Genomic DNA, 23,943 nt, shown 5'->3' with positions numbered 1-23,943 from the left:
CGGGTCATTCCCGTTTCGTTCGAAATCTAATTTGCCTTTGAAAAACCAAATAAATTTCAATTGTTTTTGTGGTTTATCCTAAACATACTTGTCTTAATTTCTCCAATAAAATTGTATTTCCTAACTTTTGATTTCGTTTATCTGATTCATTTCAACTTTATTTAATTGCACTAAGCAAGTTTTATTTTGATGTCTTCGGCTTACGCGAGTCATATGTTTTTTATTTTTATTTATTGCCTAAGCAAGTCCTCTTGCGAGTCCGCGCGGGTGGGTACCACCGCCCTGCCTATTTCTGCCGTGAAGCAGTAATGCGTTTCGATTTGAAGGGTGGGGCAGCCGTTGTAACTATACTGAGATCTTAGAACTTATATCTTAAGGTGGGTGGCGCATTTACGTTGTAGATGTCCATGGGCTCCAGTAACTACTTAACACCAGGTGGGCTGTGAGCTCGTCCACCCATCTAAGCAATAAAAAAAAACGTTAGAAATAACTTAATGACAGTAATAAACATGAGATTAAATCGTAAAAGTGGCTTAAATTATTCATTTTGCTTGTGTTATTTATTTAACAATATCAAAATACTAGTCAAGAATTCTCGTTTATTTTCCCAAACACGTCTATTCTGCGAGAATTGAATCTATAAATGTACATTTGTACTAATGATTACGGTTCGAGCTTTTGGATGCTCACTGATTGTTCAATGCAATGAATGGATTAATAGTGATATCAATCACGTTACAATGAGCTTGATTACACGTATTGATGGGTCAGTGAAATCGTAATTGCAACACTATTATAGTGGCGTAATATGATTTTGTTGTGTGGGTGCATTTTAATAAAATTGGAGCAAAATAGGGTTTCTAATCAATGCGTGTGTTTTTTTATTGCTCAGATGGGCGGAGAAGCTTACGGCCCACCTTGTGTTCAGTGTTTATTGGAGCCCAAAGAAAGCTACAACGTAAATTCCGCTACCCTCCTTGAGATATGAGTTTTAAGGTCTCAGTATAGTTACAATGGCTGCCCCGCCCTTTAAACCGAAACGCATTACTGCTTCACGGCAGAAATAGGCAGAGTGGTGGTACCTACCCGTGCGGACTTACAAGAGGTCCTACCTCCTACCAGTAAGAGAGAGAGCGCTGCTATCGGTTTTCTGCCAAATCCCTTAATCGTCTTGTATGATACCCCGGGAAGACAAAGGTTGATGTTATTTTATACGGCTTTCTATCGTACGTGATTTATACTTTGACAAAAAAACCTCTGAAGTTCTAACAACAACTTTTCCAAATTTCAAGTTCATGAGAAAAACGTTGTGCGAACGCATACACTAGGGCTAAACCTACATATGTACCTACTTAACTAATTCATATTAACATAACTTCCCAACAAATCAATTGTTCCTATAAGATTATAATTAGTTCGTTGGAAAATTTTGGGAATTTCTCGAAGTACATAAATACGTAGTTGGTAAAGAATATTCTCGAAACTAAAACTAAACAAAACAGCTGACGAGACTTTATACTCACTGTCGAGCCACTTCGAGTCGTATTTCAGAGTTCTCTTGAAGGAAAACTCTTGTCGTCCCGTCGTCAAGTTATGCAAATCCGTTCTGAAGATCACCGTATCGGCTTTGGTGAATTCGGCGTTAGTTCCCGAGTACAGTGCGGGCAGGTTGCCAGGGTTGCCCTTCTCCACCCACAAAGCAGTAGAGTTGTCCGCTGGATCATACGGGCATTTTGCAACCCCCATCCCTATGCCCGGCACGTACTCGTAACGAGGCAGGTGCGTCAAGTTCGACTGCAACAAAACAAGACATTATCAAAATCTCTATATATAAAAACTAGCGGCCCGCTCCGGCTCCGCTCGGGTCTTTAACAAAAATTTCAACGATACTTGACGTTGTTTTATTTATTTAAATAAAAGAACACTTATTGCGGTATAACTAAAATAGTTAGACATATGCTGTCGCGACACTTTTTGTAAATAATAATGTCTTCTAGAAAGTCGTAGTACATTATTTTATTCTATCTTCAATAGTTTTTGTAGGGCACGCGATATAAAGAATATTTTAGGTATTTTTTTATACCTTTTTTCAAAAAGATTACAGCCTATGTCACTCGGGAATAGTGTAGCTTCCAAACAGTCAAAGAATTTTTCAAATCGGTTCAGTAGTTTCGGAGTCTATTCAATACAAGCAAACAAACAAATCATTCCTCTTTATAATAGTAGTATAATAATATAAGTAGATGAATTATTATTGCTGTTCGTTAGTCTCGCTAAAACTCGAGAACGGCTGTAGCGTTTTGGCTAATTTTGGTCTTGAATTATTTGTGGAAGTCCAGAGAAGATTTAAAACGTAGATAAATATGAAAATGCTCGGAATTAAATAAAAATAACAATTTTGTTTTTCCTTTGATGTGTCCCCCCCCCCTCCGTCCTTTTGTTTGTTTTAAGTTTATTTTATACAAAAGTTTAGGTCTTTTATTTATCGATTGAGACACTGCGAAGTCTGCCGTGTCAGCTAAGATGAACCCAATCTAAATAAATTTTGCTAAGTCAATTAGTCCATACAGTAAGCCTAAAGCTACCTGCGTTCGTTTTAATCAAATAACCACAATATTTATTTAGCGTGTGGTTACAAGCTAAATTTCAGCTAATGCAATCTCTGCAGCGTTTTCATAGACATAATGTTCGTAACAACACGAAATTAATTTCCGAGGGGTGCATTAATATCGTATATGGGAATTTTAGACGCACAAAACTTTTCGATTTCAAGGGCCATTTATCAAAAGTTTTTTTTTTTTCGGTAAAACATAAAACGCTACGACTGAATTTATGCATTTCAAAGTCAGTAACAGCAAACCGGCCACCCGGTCCAACGCCCCACTACTCAAAAACACATCTGCTATTAATTTCTCAAAAAAATTTATGTTCGTTTCACATCGAACGCCATTTATTAACTGAAACTTATTTATTATTTTGAGGCGGTACGAATTTTTTTTTCGACGTCGTTCGAAGAATCCGTCTATTAGTATAATGCGATGGGTGGCGGTAGCGATCTCAAAATTATCATAAAATTACTAAATGTAGCATAAATGTGGGGTGGGCAGCATCGCTCGTTCTAGTGGATTGAGACTTTATGTAAATTTTATCGATGCCGCGACCATCGGTGGCACCTGTGACCGGAATCTCCCCTCGGAAACCCGCGGCACCTGTCGAAAACCTATGTCGTTTTTATTTCAATAAGCCGAGGATTAAATTAGGCATGCGAAGACGTGCCCGCGTCTTACACCCTTGATCCGGCCACTTATTTTTCTAAGAATAAGTTAGAGCAACAAAATAATGTTGCTGATATTAAAAAAAAATTAATACTATTTTGGTATTTTTTTATACGCTTACAGGAAATGTTGTCAATAAATTAATGAAAATCTGTTGTAGATATAACGGAAAGTTGTTTCAATAAACACCTTTTAGTCTTTGATCCCTGTAGACCTTCGTCGGAGGAGTCTTAACGGAAATTGCTTTAAGAGCCATTAACAGTGAAATTTAAAATATTAAGTACTCATTATTAAGAAACGGTTAGATTTCGCCAGGTGTTTGTAAACAATCAAAATAAATAAGACAAAAACATTAACTCGATCAAAAGACTGCTGTATTTATGGAATATTATGAATACGTTTAAATTATTACATTTGATGTTATTAGTGTGAAATATATGTACATATAGCTTAATATAGAGGAATCTTACCAAAAATTATAACAAACAGAGCTACTTACTTTTTACTGGTGGTAGGACCTCTTGTGAGTCCGCACGGGTAGGTACCACCACCCCGCCTATTTCTGCCGTGAAGCAATAATGCGTTTCGGTTTGAAGGGTGGGGCAGCCGTTGTAACTATACTGAGACCTTAGAACTTATATCTCAAGGTGGGTGGCGCATTTACGTTGTAAATGTCTATGGTCTCCAGTAACCACTTAACACCAGGTGGGCTGTGAGCTCGTCCACCCATCTAAGCAATAAATAAATAAAAAAGTAAATTTTTAATGTTGTTTATTCTATTTAACAGCGTTGGTGTTACAATACATTATTTTTCCCGGGGCTCAGTTCCTAAGTCCAGAATAAACAAGTAAATGGAGTGAACGGAAGAACTCCGGGCCCTTCCCTTCGAATAAGAAAGTTTGTCTTCGGACCCGCAAGCGTCCCTCATTAGGCCTACGCTTTTGTTTGTTTGCAAAATTAGCATCTAGAAAGCTTTTCATTGACAGAATGAACGTCCGTCCGTTGACATAACGATGTGATTCAAAAGTTCTCTTGTTGTGAGATTTAAGCTTTCAAAGCGTGGTCGAGTTTAACTTATTAATTTCAGAAGTTCTGTAAAGAGGCTTTCAGATATTTTCGATTTCAATTTCGTTGTTACATTAGTATTAAAGCTACATGAAAATAATATACCTAATAGTATGTTATTATACTTTTATATTTAAATTGTTTTGAACTAAACACTAACTTACTAAGACTTTACAACTATTACTTGCCACTTACAACACTTACTAACTTATTTTATTTCACTATTAAATTATTTGTTCATTAATCATATAAGTAGAACTTCAATTTACAATTATAGTTACAGTTAAATTATATGATTAATTGATTAGTTGATTTTTTTTGGGAATTATTTAAGAATCAGAAACTTTTAAATAGATTACGGGTGACATATTCAGCGCGTTAATATTATTATGTGGTGTGATAGATTTTATTACATATTAAACAGACACATTAATAGGAATCGTATTACAAAAGTATAAAAGAGTGGATGTTTTACAATAGACAGACAATTTCAATATTCTAATTTATTTCCTTTATTTTGTTTTGTTTTTTTCTTAAATTTTTATAATTCACTAGTTTTACTAATTTATACCATATTCTAAGTATGTACACACGTAATTAGCCTTCATTCCCGCAAAGAACCAAAGGGAAACGGGGGCGACTGAAAATCAGCGCTGTTCGATTTATCAACATTGAACAGCAATAGCTGAGCCACCTCCTTTTGCCTTTTTTCCTTTTTTTTCTTTTCTTTTTTTTGTATTTCATTTTATTTTCTGTAATTTGAAAGGCAATAAATGATTTTTATTATTATTATATTATTATTATTATTTCATTCATATTTCAAATTAAATTAAAATAATATTTAAATTATTAAAGTCCACATATTATCCAAGTTGTATGTTTTGAAATACACCTTGAATAACATTTCGAGTTTACGATAATACAAAACGAAACAACCCAAAATTTTGTCAAAGTGAAATCGTTACTTTGGTATCGCTAAAGTTTAACACGCTCTTCTAAGCTTTACATTTGGTTGTAAAAACGTATTATGAGTACCGTGCACCTGCACACATGGGTCGTATGATGTACCACAATGGTTTCCCGATACATTGTGCATAGCTGTTTTACATACGTAATACGTACTGTTGAAGTTTCGAGACATTTCGAACTTACAAGTTCTGCACTCACTTCGAATATTTGATAAGAATATTCGTGATAGAGAACTTTAAGGCGAGTACGTTTTGAAGTTAGCATTTGTACTTCACTCACGTTTAATAACTTATGCGATTAATAGATATATACGAATAATAAAAAAAGAAAAAAAATATAACTTTTTTTTATTTTTGCGTAATATATAGTGTACGCGTTCACAGCGCATCTGTTATTAATTTAGAAACAGATAAACATCATAACTTGAAGGCCTTTACCCACTTTGAGATATGAGGTATAATTATCTCAATTTTATAACTATACTGAGACCTTAGAACTTATATCTCAAGGTGGGTGGCGCATTTACATTGTAGATGTCTATGGGCTCCAGTAACCACTTAACACCAGGTGGGCTGTGAGCTCGTACATCCATCTAAGCAATAAAAAAAAATTTTTTTTTAACGCCTTGGCACCCATTTACGGATACCACGCATACGGGTCGAAAGGAATAACAGACCGGGTTATGTCGAATTGTATAACAATTGCCCCAATCTTTAAAGTGGAACTCAAGGAAAACTCAAGAAAAAGTCAGGATGAAAACAAAAGGTTTGTTTGCTTGTAACTCCAAATGCAGCAAATCTTTATTAACAACTTCACATCACATTGAATATAATTAACCTCGAAACAAGTTCGTACTACGCCTAATCAGTGTTATAAACAGTCATATGTATTTTAATGGAGTGTCAACAAACTAAACTGAACTTTCACAATGAATTCTTAGTTACAATGTAAGTAATAAGTTACGACGTATATTAGGAAACTTGTCTTTGTCACTATGTATCGCATAAGAGTAACTTTCAAACGCACAAGGGATCTCAAATTGTACAAGATAGTGGGGAGGTTCGTAAAGTTTTGACAACCACGTCACTATCAGTTAATAACCTGTGGGGATGATCTGAATTAGAAACTACGTAGATATTTACTTTGTATTCAAGTAGTTTAGGTGGCTGTGTGGTATGTGTATTACGGATACATAATTTGGAAACTATTGAGTTGATAATCAGTATTTCTAGTAAATCTATATCTATACTAATATTATAAATAGGAAAGATTTGTTTGTTTGTTTGTTTCGAATAGGCTCCGAAACTACTGGACCGATTTGAAAAATTCTTTTTCCATTAGAAGCCGACATTGTCCATGATGAACATAGGCTACTTTTGTTAAAAAAAATTTTTTTTTTTTTGTTTCATGTTTGTTTTAATGATTCCGAAGCGAAGCGAGGGCGGGTCGCTAGTTATAGATAAAGCAATATGTATCGGTGATATTGACAATAGATTATTATTGTATTAATGGCCAGTAGTCTGCATGGCTATTTCAAAATGTGGTTTTGTAGTGATAACCTTCGCGAATGGAAGAAATATACGAAAACTGCGCTACCAATAATAAAAAAAAAAGATGTGTGGTGTTGTGGGACACCGGATAAGAACGAAGTTCCTTATTATAAAAATATTAATTTAAAGCTATATTCGAGGTATAAAGAAAATAAAACTGGAGGTTTCGCAACAACCCTCGGTCATTCGGTAACGTGCGAACTTATTGTGGTACACTTCATTCACGGTTGTTTGCATAAGAGTTAGTGTATTGCGCAAACGAACGCTCTGAGATCATGGTCAATTAATGATAAAAAAATATGTTATTTTTTGTACGTTATTACAAAGTTATGCCGTACACTGTTTATTACTAATAAAAATCTTACGTTACGGACGTTTTTAGGAACTTCGTTCCAAAAAAAAACTTGCAATTACCAATTTCCTGGATATCATTGTTTCAATAGAAGAAGAATACTCGCTCGGTGTTCCTTTTTGCTAAGTAGTCATTCATACACTTTTCAAGGAAAGCAAGACAAGATTCGAACTTATCATGTATGAACGCACACATAATACGAACCAAGTGAAAAACTTGTACCGTATGCAAGTTTAAAGTGACCTAGAATACCTCAGTATTCCTGCAGTGTAAACTTTACACGTTTATTTCTATTTAAAGCATACGAAATGAGCTCTGTGCATGCAAGTGATACGTCTCTCTTCAAACTTGCTTACTGTACTTGGGTACATAACTTTATGAATGCTCCCAGTTTGTGTACGAGAAGAAATAGTCGAAGGTAAACTTTACATGCGCTGGTTTGTTTTACAGATTCTATTTACTAAAACATGCAGTTACTGTTTGTGTTGCAAACGTTTAATATCAGTGATTTTGCGAGAACTGTGGACTTTTGATGTCAGATTTACAATTATAGAGTTTCAACGTGAATCCTAGAATGAGCTTTGTGACTTCTGTCAGGGCTATAACAAAAAAAAAAGCAATGAATTTTTTTTTGGTAGCATTGGTTTAAATTTCGAAATATACTTGATAGATTTTGTGTGAATAGTAGTTTTGTCTACGTTTTTTCCAGATCCTCGCTTATTTTCATACTTAAGCGAAATAAACCATAGTTTTTTGGTTCTTATCTTAGCTACAGAACATCTAGTAACCCTGCATTGGGTTCAAACATCCTGTTCATTACTGCCGTTAAGCATTCCTAATTTCCAATTTCATTTAATTATACCTCAATCAAAGTAATTGGGACTTCTCTCTCCTAATGTCTCAAGACAGGCATTTTATAGACACCCATCAGTTCATAAAAAAACATTTCGAAATCGAGGCAGGTGCGTTTTCAGAATTCCATTTTTTAAAGTATGGACAATGAAAGTAGATAGCCATTGTATGCGATCGCAAACTCTTTGCAATATTGGCTCCTAATTCAGAACGGAACAATCGTTGCACCTGTGCGCTGTAGTACAGCGGTTTGTGCTGAAATATTGCTACAGATTTCAAATATACAAATGGTTAGGATTTATAATTGACGACCGCGTTTGTACTAATGCTAATGCTAATTGTTTGAGCTGAATTGCAGGTGCCGGTGTAAGTTTGTGTATTACTATTCGTCATTCTACATAGCATCTGCCCACACAGCATTGATACTCATGAGTTCACGGCCAATTTTAACTTAAGTCCATAGATATCGCAACGGTAATGCCGCACATCATGAAATATGACGTGGTAGTTTCTTACTGGTGGTAGGACCTCTTGTGAGTCCGCACGGGTAGGTACCACCACCCCGCCTATTTCTGCCGTGAAGCAGTAATGCGTTTCGGTTTGAAGGGTGGGGTAGCCGTTGTAACTATACTGAGACCTTAGAACTTATATCTCAAGGTGGGTGGCGCATTTACATTGTAGATGTCTATGGACTCCAGTAACCACTTAACACCAGGTGGGCTGTGAGCTCGTCCTCGAATTCTAAGCAATAAAAAAAAAGTCTAAATTTGAATGTAAACCGAACTAACTAAAATGTTAAAATGACGATCACGATCGCTCTGACATAAGTGATGTGAAAAAGGAAGTATGCTTAAGGCTCAATGCGCTTAGTGCGAGTTTTTTAACGTTCTCGATAGCGTAAAAGTTAAAATCATATTTGTATGGATTTGGAACGTTTGCTTACGTTTGTCGCTAGGGGCGCTGTTCCAACTGCATACAAATTTGAGTTACTTTTACGCTTTCGAGAACGTCAAAAAACTCACACTAAGCACACAGATGATCAAAGATAGAGAGTGTTCGATTATTATTATTTTCTTCGGCATCGGTTCAATTTCTCGTTTTGTTACTGTCATAATATTGTTTTCGATACTTCGAATACTCCACAGTTTTCTGTCTACTCCATAGTATTTTTAATTACTCTGCTATTATCGATCAGAAAATGGACACACTAGATTTCTTGATACCCGTAATATTTGGTCATGTTAATTAATAAGTCCCCTAACATTTACTAATCTGCGTTAGGATCCATATTATCCCAACGTTAGGCGTTGAAGCGGCCGGTGGATTCATGTTGTGTTGTCAACTTTCAGTAACCACTTAACTCTCTTCTGCTCAAAGGTAAATAAATAACTGGTGGTAGGACCTCTTGTGAGTCCGCGCGGGTAGGTACCACCACCCTGCCTATTTCTGCCGTGAAGCAGTAATGCGTTTCGGTTTGAAGGGTGGGGCAGCCGTTGTAACTATACTGAGATCTTAGAACTTATGTCTCAAGGTGGGTGGCGCATTTACTTTGTAGATGTCCATGGGCTCCAGTAACTACTTAACATCAGGTGGGCTGTGAGCTCGTCAAACCATCTATCAATAATAAAAAAAATGTGTGCGTGTACTAGTGTACACACGTAAGAAGTGAAACTTGTTTATGGCCTTATTTTTCGAAAAATGATCTACATGCAACTTTCTAGAAATTGGTTAAATAAAGTTAAATTAGATAAAGTTTAAACAAAAGGATTTTATTATCATAGACATGAATACAAAAAAGTTAAATTAGATAAAGTTTAAACAAAAGGATTTTATTATCATAGACATGAATACAAAACAGATGGCGCGTAACGGAAAAATGTGACGCGTAACCGAAAAATGTGACGGTAAATTTTTTTCCAACGCCGATAAGGAAGTTTCACTTCAAAAAATAAAAATAAAGGTATCTTTGTTGAAAATAATTCTTTTGGAATTCGTATAATTTCCAAACACGAAAGTGATACTTTATAAGGTTAAAACTTTCGACCAACTTTATTTTATTGAACTTTACACCGTTCATCGAATTACCAAAGTTTAAAGGTCACCAGAAACACAACTGTCATACAAGTAATGATATTGAATTACGTTAAGCTAAATACGAAAATAATAAAGAAATTATTAGAACTAAAGGTCCCGCAGTAGTCGAAATTCGACTATAATTAATTGGAATTGTAAGCTTGTACCCTATTATGATTGTATTTTATACTTCTATAATCACATATTTCGCCAAGGCTACTCTATAAAAAAATATTAATAAAGACAAACAATATTTAATCTATTCTCAATTTGACCACAGACGTCAAGAACAAAAGTTTGACAATAAATAGTATACATGCGTGTGTGCGTCAAATACACGGTATGTAGTATGTGTAATGTTTTCTTTATTGATTTAATGTATCTTTTATGCATTATTTTAAAAAAAATATTAGCATTGTGCACTTCTTCTTTATATTCTCTATAAGTGTGGAAAATTTCATACTCCTCCGTCCGCGCAATTTTCGTAAAAAGGGATACAAAGTTTTTGCTTCCCGTATTAATATATAGATAAAAAAAAAGTGTTACCTATTCTTGAAGTAAAATTTTTAATATACGTCAAATACTTCGCGCTTCAAGATACGGCTTTTAAAAAATTCACCGCTACTATCGCGAGCACAACTAAAATGCATTCAGTATGAAATTTTACGATACGAACATCGCCTCGTACAGCCGAGCGCAAAAATGGTTATGCGGCGTCCCTGTATGAACGCTGTATTGCATAGATTATAAAGTGATTTTCCGAAGTGCATTTCGCAATACAAAGTGAGATAAATTCGCGGCTGTTCACGGATCAACTATGTATGTTGTTTATGATGAAAATTAAACTTGTTGTGTCGAGAATGTTCAATGAAAATTTAACGGACGGCTTTTGAATTAGTTATAATCAGAGCGAACGTTTTATTTCAAAGGACTCATTTAAAGACTAATTTAAAATGAAGTCAACATACAAAAAAATAAAAATAAACGTGGCGGTACTAATTGATGGTATCCTTCAAAAGGTAAACAGCGAAAACTTAAGGACCCTGGAGGTAAATAAAACGGTTGACTTACGAAAGGAAATATTTGCCTAAAGGGATCAAAGTCAAACAACTTTTGAGATCAATGTGAACTTCCCGTCGACTACTTTCCAAGGTACGAATCTAAAAAAACATGTACAAAATCGTTTAAAAAAATTCCAGGGACGATGTTAATTTTGACATTATTAAATTTATTAATACACCGGTATAAATGTTATCATTTTATTTCGTTATTCAATTTCGTTTAAGTGATTATGGCTATCCGATTCTTTAAACCGAAAAACATGATTGCTTCGGGGCAAAAATGGACAGGATTGTAAAACCTACAGAGCATGCTTATAATGCGTGCAAATTTTGTAATGGATAGTGGTATATTTCAATTATTTATCAAGGTAATAAACAGAAGAAAAAAAATATTTTTGGAAATGACGCTGTAGCTTGTGACAAGCTGTATTTTAAAGTGTGCTTTACAATAAGCAAGAGATAATTTGGTGTATTATTCCCGCAATATTTCGCCAACTACTATACATTTTTTACAGTTGATAGTTAGAAAAAATTCAAAAGACAAAGCAACGGAAATATTGCCAGACGTGCCCATAGTCTCAATTGGAGTGTGTAAGACCATTCCCACCCTATAAACCTATAAGGTATTAATCACTTTTTCGTGGGTTGGCATTACCAGGGTGGACAGCTAACTATCTGGATCTATCTGGAACTATCTCAGAATATGCTCTGTCGTAAGCAATGAGAAACGAAACATAAAATTACCGAAAATTCTTATTTCAATAAATACACGTTCAACTTCAATAATAATATATAATCAAAGTATTTATTTAATTTTTGTTTACAGTCTTATTTACTTTTTACTACGACCTCGTTAAAATAACGTAAGAAATGAGAAAGGAATGAAAAACAGGTGCCGTTTGTTACCTGTCCCCTCTGCAGTACTGCGATTTGTACTTAATAGGAGATTTAAAACGCATTCCATCTGTCTTGTTCGAATAAAAATGCTTATAGCCGCCTTTATCGATTGTCCTCGTTTAAATTTGGAATGCCGAATCGATTTTTCGTAGCGGTGCTTAATGAATTGGAAAACACCTACGAGTAATTTTGAATAATACTCCAGTACGCAATTTCACGGCTTCAGTGCTAAGCCTATTTGACTTTAAAATTCCACTTTCGTAAAGTTTCTAATTCGTTTATTATTAATCTATTCGAAGTAAATAATGAATAAATGATTTATTTTTATCTACAATATGTGTTCGTAGATACTATAAAAATTATATTCTTGTTTATTTATTTATTGCTTAGACGGGTGGGTGGACGAGCACACAGCCCACCGCATGTTAAGTGGTTACCGGAGCCCATAGTCATCTACAACGTAAATGCCGCTACCTACGTTGAGATATGAGTTCTAAGGTCTCCGTTTTTACAGTACAATGGCTGCCCCACCCTTCAAACCGAAATGCATTACTGCTTCACGGCAAAAATTGGCAGGGTTGTGGTACCTGCCCGTGTGGACTCACAAGACGTCCTACCACGTAAGATTCGCTGTAAATTTAAATTATCGCACGATTGTACCGTTAAGTATTAAAATAAGAACATTAATTTAATTAAAGGCATATTGTGAGGCCGTTTTATTTTATTCTTGCCCCAAAGCGTCTATGCATTCTGGGTTTGAGGGCGGGAAACGATTTTAATACAGCTGATACATCTAACTTATGTCTCAAAGAGACAGCAGCACTAAGAAGGTAGACTGGAAGTTAATTTATCCATACAAAGGAAAATCCACTTAATTGATGGCAATGCTAAGGGCTTATTGTTAATAATATGTATTTGTATTAACGTAAGTTTATAATCATATTATCGGTACACTCTAGTGGCGGGCAGCGGTTTGGCTCTGCAACTAGATTTGCTGACGTCCATTGGCGACGGTAATCACTCACCATCAGGTGGGCTTGTATCCTCATCTGCCTACAAAGGCAATAAAAAAATTGTTTGAAAATTAGTAACCTAAAAGAAATTGTAACGTTTATTATTATTTCGATAACAAAGCACTGGGGGACACCAATCATCCGCAGTACAAATAGAAACAAGCGCGTCATTTGTTTCCCATTGGCGTTCAATCGCGTGCGGCCATTTATAACGGAATAGATATAAATTGGCGGTTGCAGCAAATATGGATCGTTCGGTTAGTTCTGCACCGTCTCGATGCGCCCGCCGCATGTACCGTGGGTCCTATCAATTCTATACATGTGATTTCACTCAATTTTTGAAACTGACGGGCCTCAACCACCGGCCGCAGAGACGCATTACGCTAGAACCGAGGGAGAATATCACATGAATCATTCGCAAGAAGGATATGTATCGCCTGATTTCTGATTTAGGGTTTCGGTCAAATGACTTGGTGATTTAAAAACGATATATGTTTTGCACAATATACCGACACTTTTATTTCTATTGACGGATTGATCGAGTTCACGGCCAATTTTAACTTAAGTCCATACATCTTGAAATAAAGTGTAGTCTAAATTTGAATATAAGCGGGACTGACTAAATTTTTTTTCGAATTGTGACCGGTTCATTTCTGTATCTAATGCGTTAAGTGAAAATCTTCGTAAATTATTCTTTACTGAAACGTAGTAGCGATTTTTTTTGTTTTTTTTTTTTTTTTTATAAGCCGCCTTGAATGAAAGTGTATCAATATTTATTTCATAAAATAAATATTTCATTGATACGTCGTAATCTGTAAAAAAAAAACGCTTTTGTTTTTATATTCACCGATTTGATTTTACTGGACGAAATTTGCATTTTAGTTCAAATTATCAAAACGGTCTGCGCGAACGCGATACGAAAGTTAATTAAACCGATTCAAAAAGGGAATTAAGATGGTTCAACAGTCAGCCACGTTAAAACACCGAACTATCTCTGTTTTGTCAGCGATCTGTATAAGAGATGGGCCTGCGTGTAACAACACGGTCTCGTCCCCTCCGCGAAAGTATCAATGATATATTTTCAATTTTTGCCTTCCTATTAGTTTGAATTTCCCGAGTTATTGCGGGATTTATCTTTGCAGCCGACAATTTGGAGCGCTTGGAGAGGGGAGCACTCGCGTATTGCGTTTCACCAGAGAAACTGCTCTAATAATAGAACCTACATCGTAAACATTTTATTTGTCTTGTAGATAAACACAATACAACATTCACGTAGCTATAAACGTTTAATAAAGTAGGAGAAAACTTGATAGGGCCATAATTTTTATCTTCAGTAAATTCATCCTATGCATACTTTAAAGAGGGAATTTGAAAAAAAAATTGCGGTATATAAACTCTGTTAGGACCCCGATAAAACGTGTGAAGGGTCAAAACGACCGCCTATATATCATAAAATTACATGAAAGTCAAGAGAAGCAAGAGTGAGAGGTGTACGGGGTCGCGAAATTTATTGCGGTCTGTTTTAGATTTCCATTGCGTTAAAACCCATATTATTATTAAAGTTAAAAATTACTGCACAAAAACAGAGACAAATTTTTACAGACTAGATTTTCAACTAAAAATAGCTACTAGAAAGGCATTTGATCAACATCAAGTTCGTGAACCTTAAAATATAAATGCGCGTAATATGATTGATAAAGAAAAAGAAACAAATTACAGACACAATTCTCAAGTAAAAATAGCCATTATAAAAGAATTTGATGAAAACGAAGTTCGTAAACCTGAAAATATATTTGCACGTAATGTGATTGATAAAGAAGAAGCGTCGAAGTCACTTGAAAATATTCTCGCGACGAGTGAAATCCCTGCTCGTCTGGCTGCGTCGTTTGGAGCCACTGTCCGTGAAATTCATAGCGGTTCCCGTTAGAAAACTACTGCTTTTATGAACCTATCTGAATGTAGATGCGTCTTTAACGACATCAGTCTCTTTACTTTATATTGAAAATTCTCATTTAATGGCGTTTATTGACGGGTTATCTCGTCAATTTTGCTTTATGATTTATCTGAATATACATAAGTATAGGTATACTTGATAATGTTGTTTGTTCGAATTTAAGCCTAATGCTTATAAGTGTAGGAGAAGAAGCTTAAAAGAATTATAAGAATACAGAATACACATTTTAACTTGACGTTGAACAATAAATCCGATTTACAAAAAAATATTCATCATAATGCCAACTAATGCTTTAGAAGAAAACGCAAAAAATAGAGAAGATTCTTATTTATTTCTTGGTAATAAAACTATGAGACACAATTGTGACAAACAATACTGTTTGATAAAAATGTTCGAAACTGCAATTTCAATATTGGACGGTATTCTTGACAATGATAATATTTCAACCATTAGGTTTCGACATTAAACATTCAATTTAGTTTTTAAATGTTTTTCGGTGGCACAATATAGTGGAACCTGTTGGAGATCTGTTGCACTGTTGGCTAGTCTCCAAGTCACATATAGGGATCAGTTGAAGTAGTCTTTAGATAATGGCCGGCTTTAGTCACATGTGCCTGGAGCGAGATAGCCTAGTTAGGCGATGATAATATTTCCGTGAAAATTTTATTGGTATTCTGCAGAATGAGATATCAACGAGTTATCGTTTTTTTAAATAGGCATTAAAATTTTAAAGCTTTGAAAAATGAGCTGTGCGTGTCAATCGGGTTCATCCAGTTTTTTTTTGGTTTGAAGAGAGGAGGCCTCTGTTATAAATATAAATCAAATGTCGACTTTATACCTCAATTCAATTTCCTTCACGTTACTCATACTACGAGTAATATATCAGGTCTATAGATAGGTTTATCGGAGACGGTACATAAGAGTCACGATATAATTATGTAAATTTAGCTTTCACTGAAAATTGTAACTGACTGAATCTATACCTAGTCAGGTCATAACTATTGTCACACAGTAAAAACTTTTCTTTTAGAATGTTGGCCACAAAAAAGTTTATTGAATTCGAATTTCGAATTGTTCATGAAAATAAAAATGTATACTTTTAGAATTTTATTCATTTTTAAATATGGAGTGGACGCTTAAAGAAGACCGTGTTGCAGTTATTGCGTTGCGTCGTTGCGGTTACGCGCCAATTCAAATTTTTAACATACTGAAAAATGTTAATATAACCAAAATATTCGTTTATCGTACCATCAAACGATACAATGAAGACTCTAGTGTAGATGACAGGTCAAGAAGTGGTCGCTCTCGGTCTGTTAGGACTCCAGCAGTGATAAAAACTGTGAAGGCGCGAATTCAAAGAAATCCCAAACGTAAGCAGAAACTGTTGGCCCTTCAGATGGGGTTAAGCAGAACCACGGTGAAAAGGGTGTTAAATGAAGACTTAGGGCTTCGGGCATATCGAAGAAAAACAGGACATCGTTTGAATGCTCGTCTAATAGACCTGAGACTGAAGAGATGCCGCGCTTTGTTGAAGCGGTACGCGGGAAAAAAATATCGGGAAATTATTTTTTCGGATGAAAAAATTTTTACCGTAGAAGAGAGCTACAACAAACAAAATGATAAGGTGTACGCACACAGTAGTGAAGAAGCGAGCAACCGTATTCCGCGTGTCCAACGAGGTCATTTTCCATCCTCGCTCATGGTATGGTTGGGAGTTTCTTATTGGGGCTTAACAGAGGTACATTTTTGTGAGAAAGGTGTAAAAACGAATGCAGTTGTGTATCAAAATACAGTCCTGACGGACCTTGTGGAACCTGTTTCTCATACCATGTTCAATAACAGGCACTGGGTATTCCAACAAAATTCGGCGCCAGCTCATAGAGCGAAGAGCACACAAGACTGGCTGGCGGCGCGTGAAGTCGATTACTTCATCCGGCACGAAGACTGGCCCTCCTCCAGTCCAGATTTGAATCCGTTAGATTACAAGATATGGCAACACTTGGAGGAAAAGGCGTGCTCAAAGCCTCATCCCAATTTGGAGTCACTCATGACATCCTTGATTAAGGCAGCCGCCGATATTGACATGGACATCGTTCGTGCTGCGATAGACGAATTGCCGCGCAGATTGAAGGCCTGTATTCAAAATCTCGGAGGTCATTTTTAATAAACTTTAGTGTCATAAGAATCTATGTTTTGTTAAGTTCATTTTGGTATATGAATGGTTACATAATGAATAAACTTGTTTCAATTATTTTACATTAAACATGTGACAGAATTTATGACCTGACTAGGTATATATATATATAAATGAATTGCTGTTCGTTAGTCTCGCTAAAACTCGAGAACGGCTAGACCAATTTGGCTAATTTTGGTCTTGAATTATTCGTGGAAGTCCAGGGAAGATTTAAAAGGTGAGAAAATATAAAAAAGCTCGGAATTATATAAAAATAAACAATTTTGTTTTTCCCTTGATGTGTCTTTTATTTATCGATTGAGGCATTATGAAGTCTGCCGGGTCAGCTAGTATTTTAATAAAATTTACTAGTACTTACATATAAGACCCAATCCTTCGGGCTGTGAGCATTGGTACCGCAGACATACAGGCGTGATCCGTCGCCCATAGGTTGAATTACACGGATGTGGTTTCGACAGTCGAAATGCTGAAAAAAATAAAAAGAATGAATCGGGAAATTACAAAACAAATACAGAAAGTTTTTCTTCTCGGATTGGAAGTAATGTTTAATTTTCAAGCTATGTAATTCTAAAAATAAATATAATTCTTTCAATATGTTTTTACATCTCTCTATTACGTCTCATATTTTCTAAGAAAATACGTATTTAACGTTATTTTAGGGAAAGTATAGAAATCATTAGGGTTTAGGTCGGGGCTGTACGGCGGATGGCCTATAAGAAGTGCGGTCAAAGTCACCATTGCTTTTGACAAACGACTATATTATGTACTGCGGCAATTTTAGAACCAAAAATACCACAACGTGAATACCGTGACATGAGGTCGAAGTGTCAATTGTAAAGCTGCATCAAAATCCGTTGCGTAGTTGTAAAGATTTAAGCATACACAGGGACAGACAGATATAGGGACACAGAAAGCGACTTTGTTTTATACTATGTACTAGGCTGCACTAAAAGTATCGGGAATGGAATATTTCCACTGTTCCTGTCATATTAAAATCTTTTTAATTGAAAACTCCTTGGTTTTAAAAATCGAATACCATTTATTTATTTAAAAAAAGATTCTCGGTCTTGTCACGAGGTTTTGTCAAACTTGTTTAGTCGTTGAGAAAATGGAATTGACTCGAGAAAATTCAAGAGCGATGATTTATTATGAATTTCGAAGTAGTTTAACACAAAAACAGTGTGTTGACCGGATGATTTCTGCATTTGGTAATGAAGCCCGATCCAAAACCACAATTTATCGCTGGTTTGCTGAGTTTCAAAGTGGACGTGTCAAGCTCAGTGATGATCCCCGTCAAGGTCGTCCAAAAACTGCAGTCACCCAAGAAAACGTTGATGCTGTGCGTAAGCTGATTGAGGAAGATCGACATGTGACATACCGCGAAATTCAGGCAACTTTAGACATTGGCATGAGTCAAATACAAATAATCTTGCATGAACAATTAAGTGTAAAAAAGTTGTTTTCCCGATGGATACCGCATTCGCTCTGTGAAGAGCAAAAAGCGGCTCGCGTTACTTGGTGCGTCAGAACTCTCGAAAGATTCCATGCAGGATCCTCAAATGCTGTATATAACATTGTCTCAGGTGACGAATCCTGGATATACGCGTACGAACCCGAAACAAAAAACCAGTCACGAGTTTGGGTGTTCGAAAATGAGTTAAAGCCAACAAAAATTGTTCGTTCACGGAGTGTTGCAAAAAAAAAGGTGGCCACGTTTGTCTCCAAAAGCGGCCATGTTACGACTATTCCTCTTGAGGGGCAAAGAACGGTTAATGCAGAATGGTATGCTAGCATTTGTTTGTCACAGGTCGTTTCTGAACTCCGTAAAGAGAACTGCAACCGCCGCATCATCCTCCATCACGACAATGCGAGTTCTCACACCGCGCACAGAACAAAAGAGTTTTAAAAGCAAGAAAACATAGAATTATTAGACCATTCGCCGTACAGCCCCAACCTAAGCCCTAATGATTTCTATATTTTCCCTAAAATAAAGAATAAATTGCGTGGACAGAGATTTTCATCACCTGAAAAAGCTGTGGACGCCTACAAAACGGCCATTTTGGAGACCCCAACTTCCGAATGGAATGGTTGCTTCAATGATTGGTTCCATCGTATGGAAAAATGTGTCAAATTTCGCGGAGAATACTTCGAAAAGCAATAAATACATTTTTAAATAGTAATATTGTGTCACTTCGTTAATTCCCGAAATTTTCAGTGCCGCCTATGTAGTTAACGGCGGGACTTATCTCTAATAATAATACACTATAATATTAAGAACAATTTGATAAGAACAAGTCCTTTTTTTCAATTTATTTTCAAAATGTGAAGGGTGTTTACGATAAAAGGATTAGTCGAGTATTTACAGCTAATCTGTTGTTATTAAGCTGTCGTCAACACGATGTAAGAAAGATTAAGTTTCCAGTCAACAATGAAATACAGGAAAATGATTAATGAAAAATATAATTATTGTTTCGAATTTTGTTTACACATAAATACCCACAAATAATACTACTTTTATCGGCCGCCTATGACCACGAAAACTGTAAGCTTTACGTCGAAAATATCATCCAGCCATTTTTATTTTGGAAATCGATCGATTTTGCTTTAAAATGTCCATAATAAAACGTAAGAAAAATTAAGCACATCTAATAAATATATGTTACTTTTGGGGTGGTCTTACCCACTAGGGGGTGCGGATTATATAGGTGTCGCTATTGTGCAATTGAACTCGGTGGCAGACGAGAGTACGGCCCTCCTAAGGGTAGTAGCTAACGTCTTTCTTATGGTAGATGTCAGTAATGTCAGGGGCACAAAGAAACCACTACCTACCGCAAATGTCTCCAACAAAAAATTGTTGTAACTAAATTTTGTTGATCATAATCCCGCATGGATGTTATCCCTATATCCCTATCCAACTTATTTCTACCGAAAAATATTCGCGCGTTTCGGTCTGAAGCATAAAATAGACGTGTCAGTACTATTGAGAATTTCACTTTATGTCATAAAGCTGGGAGGTTGCTTTCACTCTATGAAGAGTGTGGGCTTCGTTAACTACTTAAAACTTATAGAACGGCTTACCCAGCTCCCTCTACCATGGATAAGTACGCTGAGAAGTACATGATCCCGGAATTACTTATTATGATTATATGCAGAAAAAAATATGTGTATGTGTGCAAGTCACACACGGTAGAAGTGAAACTTAAAAAAAATTAGAAATAATCGCAAGGGTCAACCACTCCGCAGTGCAATGGAGCAGCCTCACCCTGGGGGAATCCCCTGCATGATCAGGGTATTCTTAGTAATTCTTACGCCAAGTAAGTATGATTTAGCAAGAGAAATACGAGAACGTCTATCAACTGTGTAACATCTCGTCACCGCGATTCAGGAATTGTTGAATTTACGTGCAGCGACATAGGTTGATAACAAACTAAATAGAAATAATTGTAAATCATCTTTTATAGTATGAGGTAGCGCCCTCTGTGAATTGATATTTTAACTTCACGTATAATGTGTTCTATCTCATTCTCTCGCCGGCTGAATCCTATACATTTAGGTGTTTGTGTCTCTATGGACTTATCTTTTCGTTTCGTTTCATTTCGTTTCATCGAGTTTGAAACCACAACAATTCCAAAGAAGTTTCACTTAAAAAATCCCAAAATATTCGTTGTGCACTCATTGTTCTGCGCTGGAAATTTCGTTCACAAGTAGACAGATATAGGAGCACTCGAGGCGAAATTCATTGGAATAATAGTAATATGCGAAAGTACACTGATGTGTATGAGTGTTCGCATGCTGTGATTATGCAAATATGCGCTCGGCATAAATATTAAACGGGACATTAATATTCCGAATGACAGAAATATGCATTGCTCGTTTCACCGGGTACGGCGCTGTTGGTCCGTTGCAGTTCATTAAGGTTTCATTTGAAAAATCGGACATATTAAACTATTCATTATCGTTTTGTGCATTTGATTGTGATTATAACACGAATTATAAAAAAAATAATATCAGAACAAATTATCTATTCGTATTGAAGTTCTGACATTAGTCGTTATCAGTATCAAATCTATACTTCTGTACTGTATATATAAATCTACAGTGGTTTTTACGGATGTTCCGTTATAACTACCATGCATCCGATTGACTTGAAACTTGGTATCCATGTAGAAAATACATGTACTTAATGGATAGGCTAATATTTATATGAGTGTTGGACTCCCTAATAATAATGACAATAAGTAATAGCGTTAATTTTAAATACCCAGAGAAGCGGGCGAGTACGGCTAGCAGTCTTATAAAAAAGTCTAGAAAGACTGAAATGCTTTTATAAGGCTGTATTCATAGAAGTAACACAGAAATGTCACTTCTATGTTATGTCTAACTATAGAATCATCAATGTTGCAGCCAACAGTCGTTGGACAGTAACGAGTGAAGTGTATTCGCGAACAGAAATAGACTTGTTCTTACTCAAAGAGAATAAATAAATGACAGATGGCCAATAGAGAAACCGATTAAGCAATGGATAATAAAATATGCTATTATTAAAACTCATTTCAAATGTAGCGTTTATATTTTATTGAGACAATTTTAGGTTTATCAACAATTTATAACAATCACAAAAGCAGTTACGACCATAAAGCAGCGTAAATTGGTTTATTAGCTGATCTATTGTCCTTTGAGTGGAAAAAAATTGGCAGATAGTTTAAGAAATCTTGTAGCTCGTCGAAATGAGTATACAAATGGGCACGTGCGTACAAACAATTAACCGAGTGCTTTGTTTCCCAATAAAAACTTTTCTTCTTGTTTCTTTGGGCCGTGCCCGCTGAGGTAACTTCGCGAGATTGTTCTAAAGTAATTAACGGATTAATATACTCTTAATGCTCAGCCGTCGCACTGACGCGAACAGAAAACTGTTTTGCACTCAGAAACAATCAGAATTAAGCAGAACAATCGAGCTCACGTCTAAGTTTCTTTTAACGGCACTTAGCTGGCAGCTCTCGCATAACTTCGCTGGGAACTAATGCCTTCGATTGGACCATTTCGTTAATTATTCGCCACTTTGTACGTAAGTAGATTTACGGCCCGCTCTCGCATTTTTATGCCTTGAATACTGTTTTTCTTTTCACAATGGTTTTTATTACGGATTTTAAAACGTCGATTTGCATTCTTAATGCACCATGTTTTATTGCTTGTTGAGTAAAGAATCTTAGGGTAATGAAAATTAAGTTTCATGCATTACTTACTGATAAACTTAAATTAAATCATTAAAATATAGTAGGTCGATTTTCTCAAGTTCTAATTTTTAAAATCCGAGAAAGTCACGATTAGTTTAAGTGGAATTTCCTCAATAGCACTACCGAGAGTGAGGGACTTAAAACAACAAACCAACTGTCGGGCCGGTAGCCGACTTACGGAATTTGCCGATGGCATTTTTCCAGCCTTTTTCGTGTAACGACACCGTGTTTAGAGAAAAGAAAACTCGCCGACAGCGAGAAACTTTGATTATAGCTTTCATGAGTGGCCGTTCTACCCACGATCGAGGTGATAGACTTGGGTATATATCTTTTTTATAGCCCTCTTTGATACTAATAAAACAAATTTACTTTTTTCTATACGGGAAGAGTTGGGAGTGGGTCGCATGTGGTCTCGAATGGTTCTTTCGGCGCTATTGCAAAACTTTGACCTTTTATTTGTAGGGTTTATACGGGTTGCTTGTTGGATACTGGCTTGCGGCGTAAACTTGTCGATTTACTGTTTCACTTACTACTCTCTGTTGCTAACACCTTTTCGAATCATGAGAGGTTTTACAGCTCACTCGGAGGCTTTATTCATTTCACATTAGGTATTCCGTTTTACATTTCGACTTTACGACTTTCTTATTAGATATAAACGCGCTTACTGAGTCGACAGATATATAAATGAATTCTGAAGCGACGTTTGTTACATCATAATGCAAAGTCAACGGTTTTATTACGCACATTCACATACGGAATGTTAAAAGAAAAACGACGCGTAATAAAATCCAGAAAATTGTATTGAGATACCAACGAAACAGAAAAATAAAGGGAATCGTTCGAGTGTAGGGTAACATTTCTCGTAGAGTGGAACATTATCGAATTAGCTGATGACGTATCGAGGCGACTCGCAATAATCGTCGTTTTCCGTCTCCGGGACCACCTCAGGCCGCCAAGAAATAAAACAAATATTGCTTTTACGTAGGGATTGTAAATCAAAATTAACTGCCTTAATATTGCGAGGCAAAGCGTGGCTGTAAGCCCTCCCGCTATGAAATATGCTCACCGTCCGCCGCTCACATTTAAAAATGGGATTAACCCTTGATAGAAATAGTGGTAGTTTTATTTTAGCTCTGAGTAATTTTGAAATAAAATGAAAATTAAAAATTCAATTGCAGTCTATGCCTTTAAATACAGATATTAAATATTATAATTGTTTCCTTACCTCTGATTTTCCTTTGGATACGCATTGGGCCACGTTGCTAGGCTCTAGGTTAATTGAATCTCTCTGTAACAAGAAATAGAATTGCATTAATTTATTTATAATATAAAAGTTAATAATAATAATATATAAGGCCAACCAATCAAATTACGCTAACTAATAGAAATAATAGAAAAAAGTATGAAACTAAAATCTTGAAATTAGAAACAAACGGCCTTAGACGCGTTATATC

General features: G+C 35.8%; 1 protein-coding gene and 1 non-coding gene across 5 annotated transcripts in view; both read right to left on the bottom strand.

The window, feature by feature from the left end:
* LOC101740012 (semaphorin-2A) overlaps positions 1-23,943 on the bottom strand; it is a 430,077-nt gene that overhangs the window by 38,955 nt on the left and 367,179 nt on the right. For all 4 annotated transcript variants that reach the window (XM_021349434.3, XM_004928238.4, XM_012692089.4 and 1 more), the window contains 3 exons: positions 23,715-23,777; positions 17,614-17,721; positions 1,524-1,794 (listed from right to left, as the gene is read on the bottom strand). In XM_021349434.3, coding sequence (XP_021205109.1) covers positions 1,524-1,794; positions 17,614-17,721; positions 23,715-23,777 — 442 coding nt within the window. The remainder of the gene's footprint in view (positions 1-1,523; positions 1,795-17,613; positions 17,722-23,714; positions 23,778-23,943) is intronic.
* Positions 6,096-6,234, bottom strand: Mir3225 (microRNA mir-3225). The gene has a single exon (NR_107510.1). It is a non-coding gene; the product is annotated as a microRNA mir-3225 (primary transcript).

This window comes from Bombyx mori, chromosome 18, assembly GCF_030269925.1.
Source record: "Bombyx mori chromosome 18, ASM3026992v2".
NCBI classification, from domain to species: Eukaryota; Metazoa; Arthropoda; class Insecta; order Lepidoptera; family Bombycidae; genus Bombyx; species Bombyx mori.
This window is presented reverse-complemented; position numbering and strand designations above follow the sequence as displayed.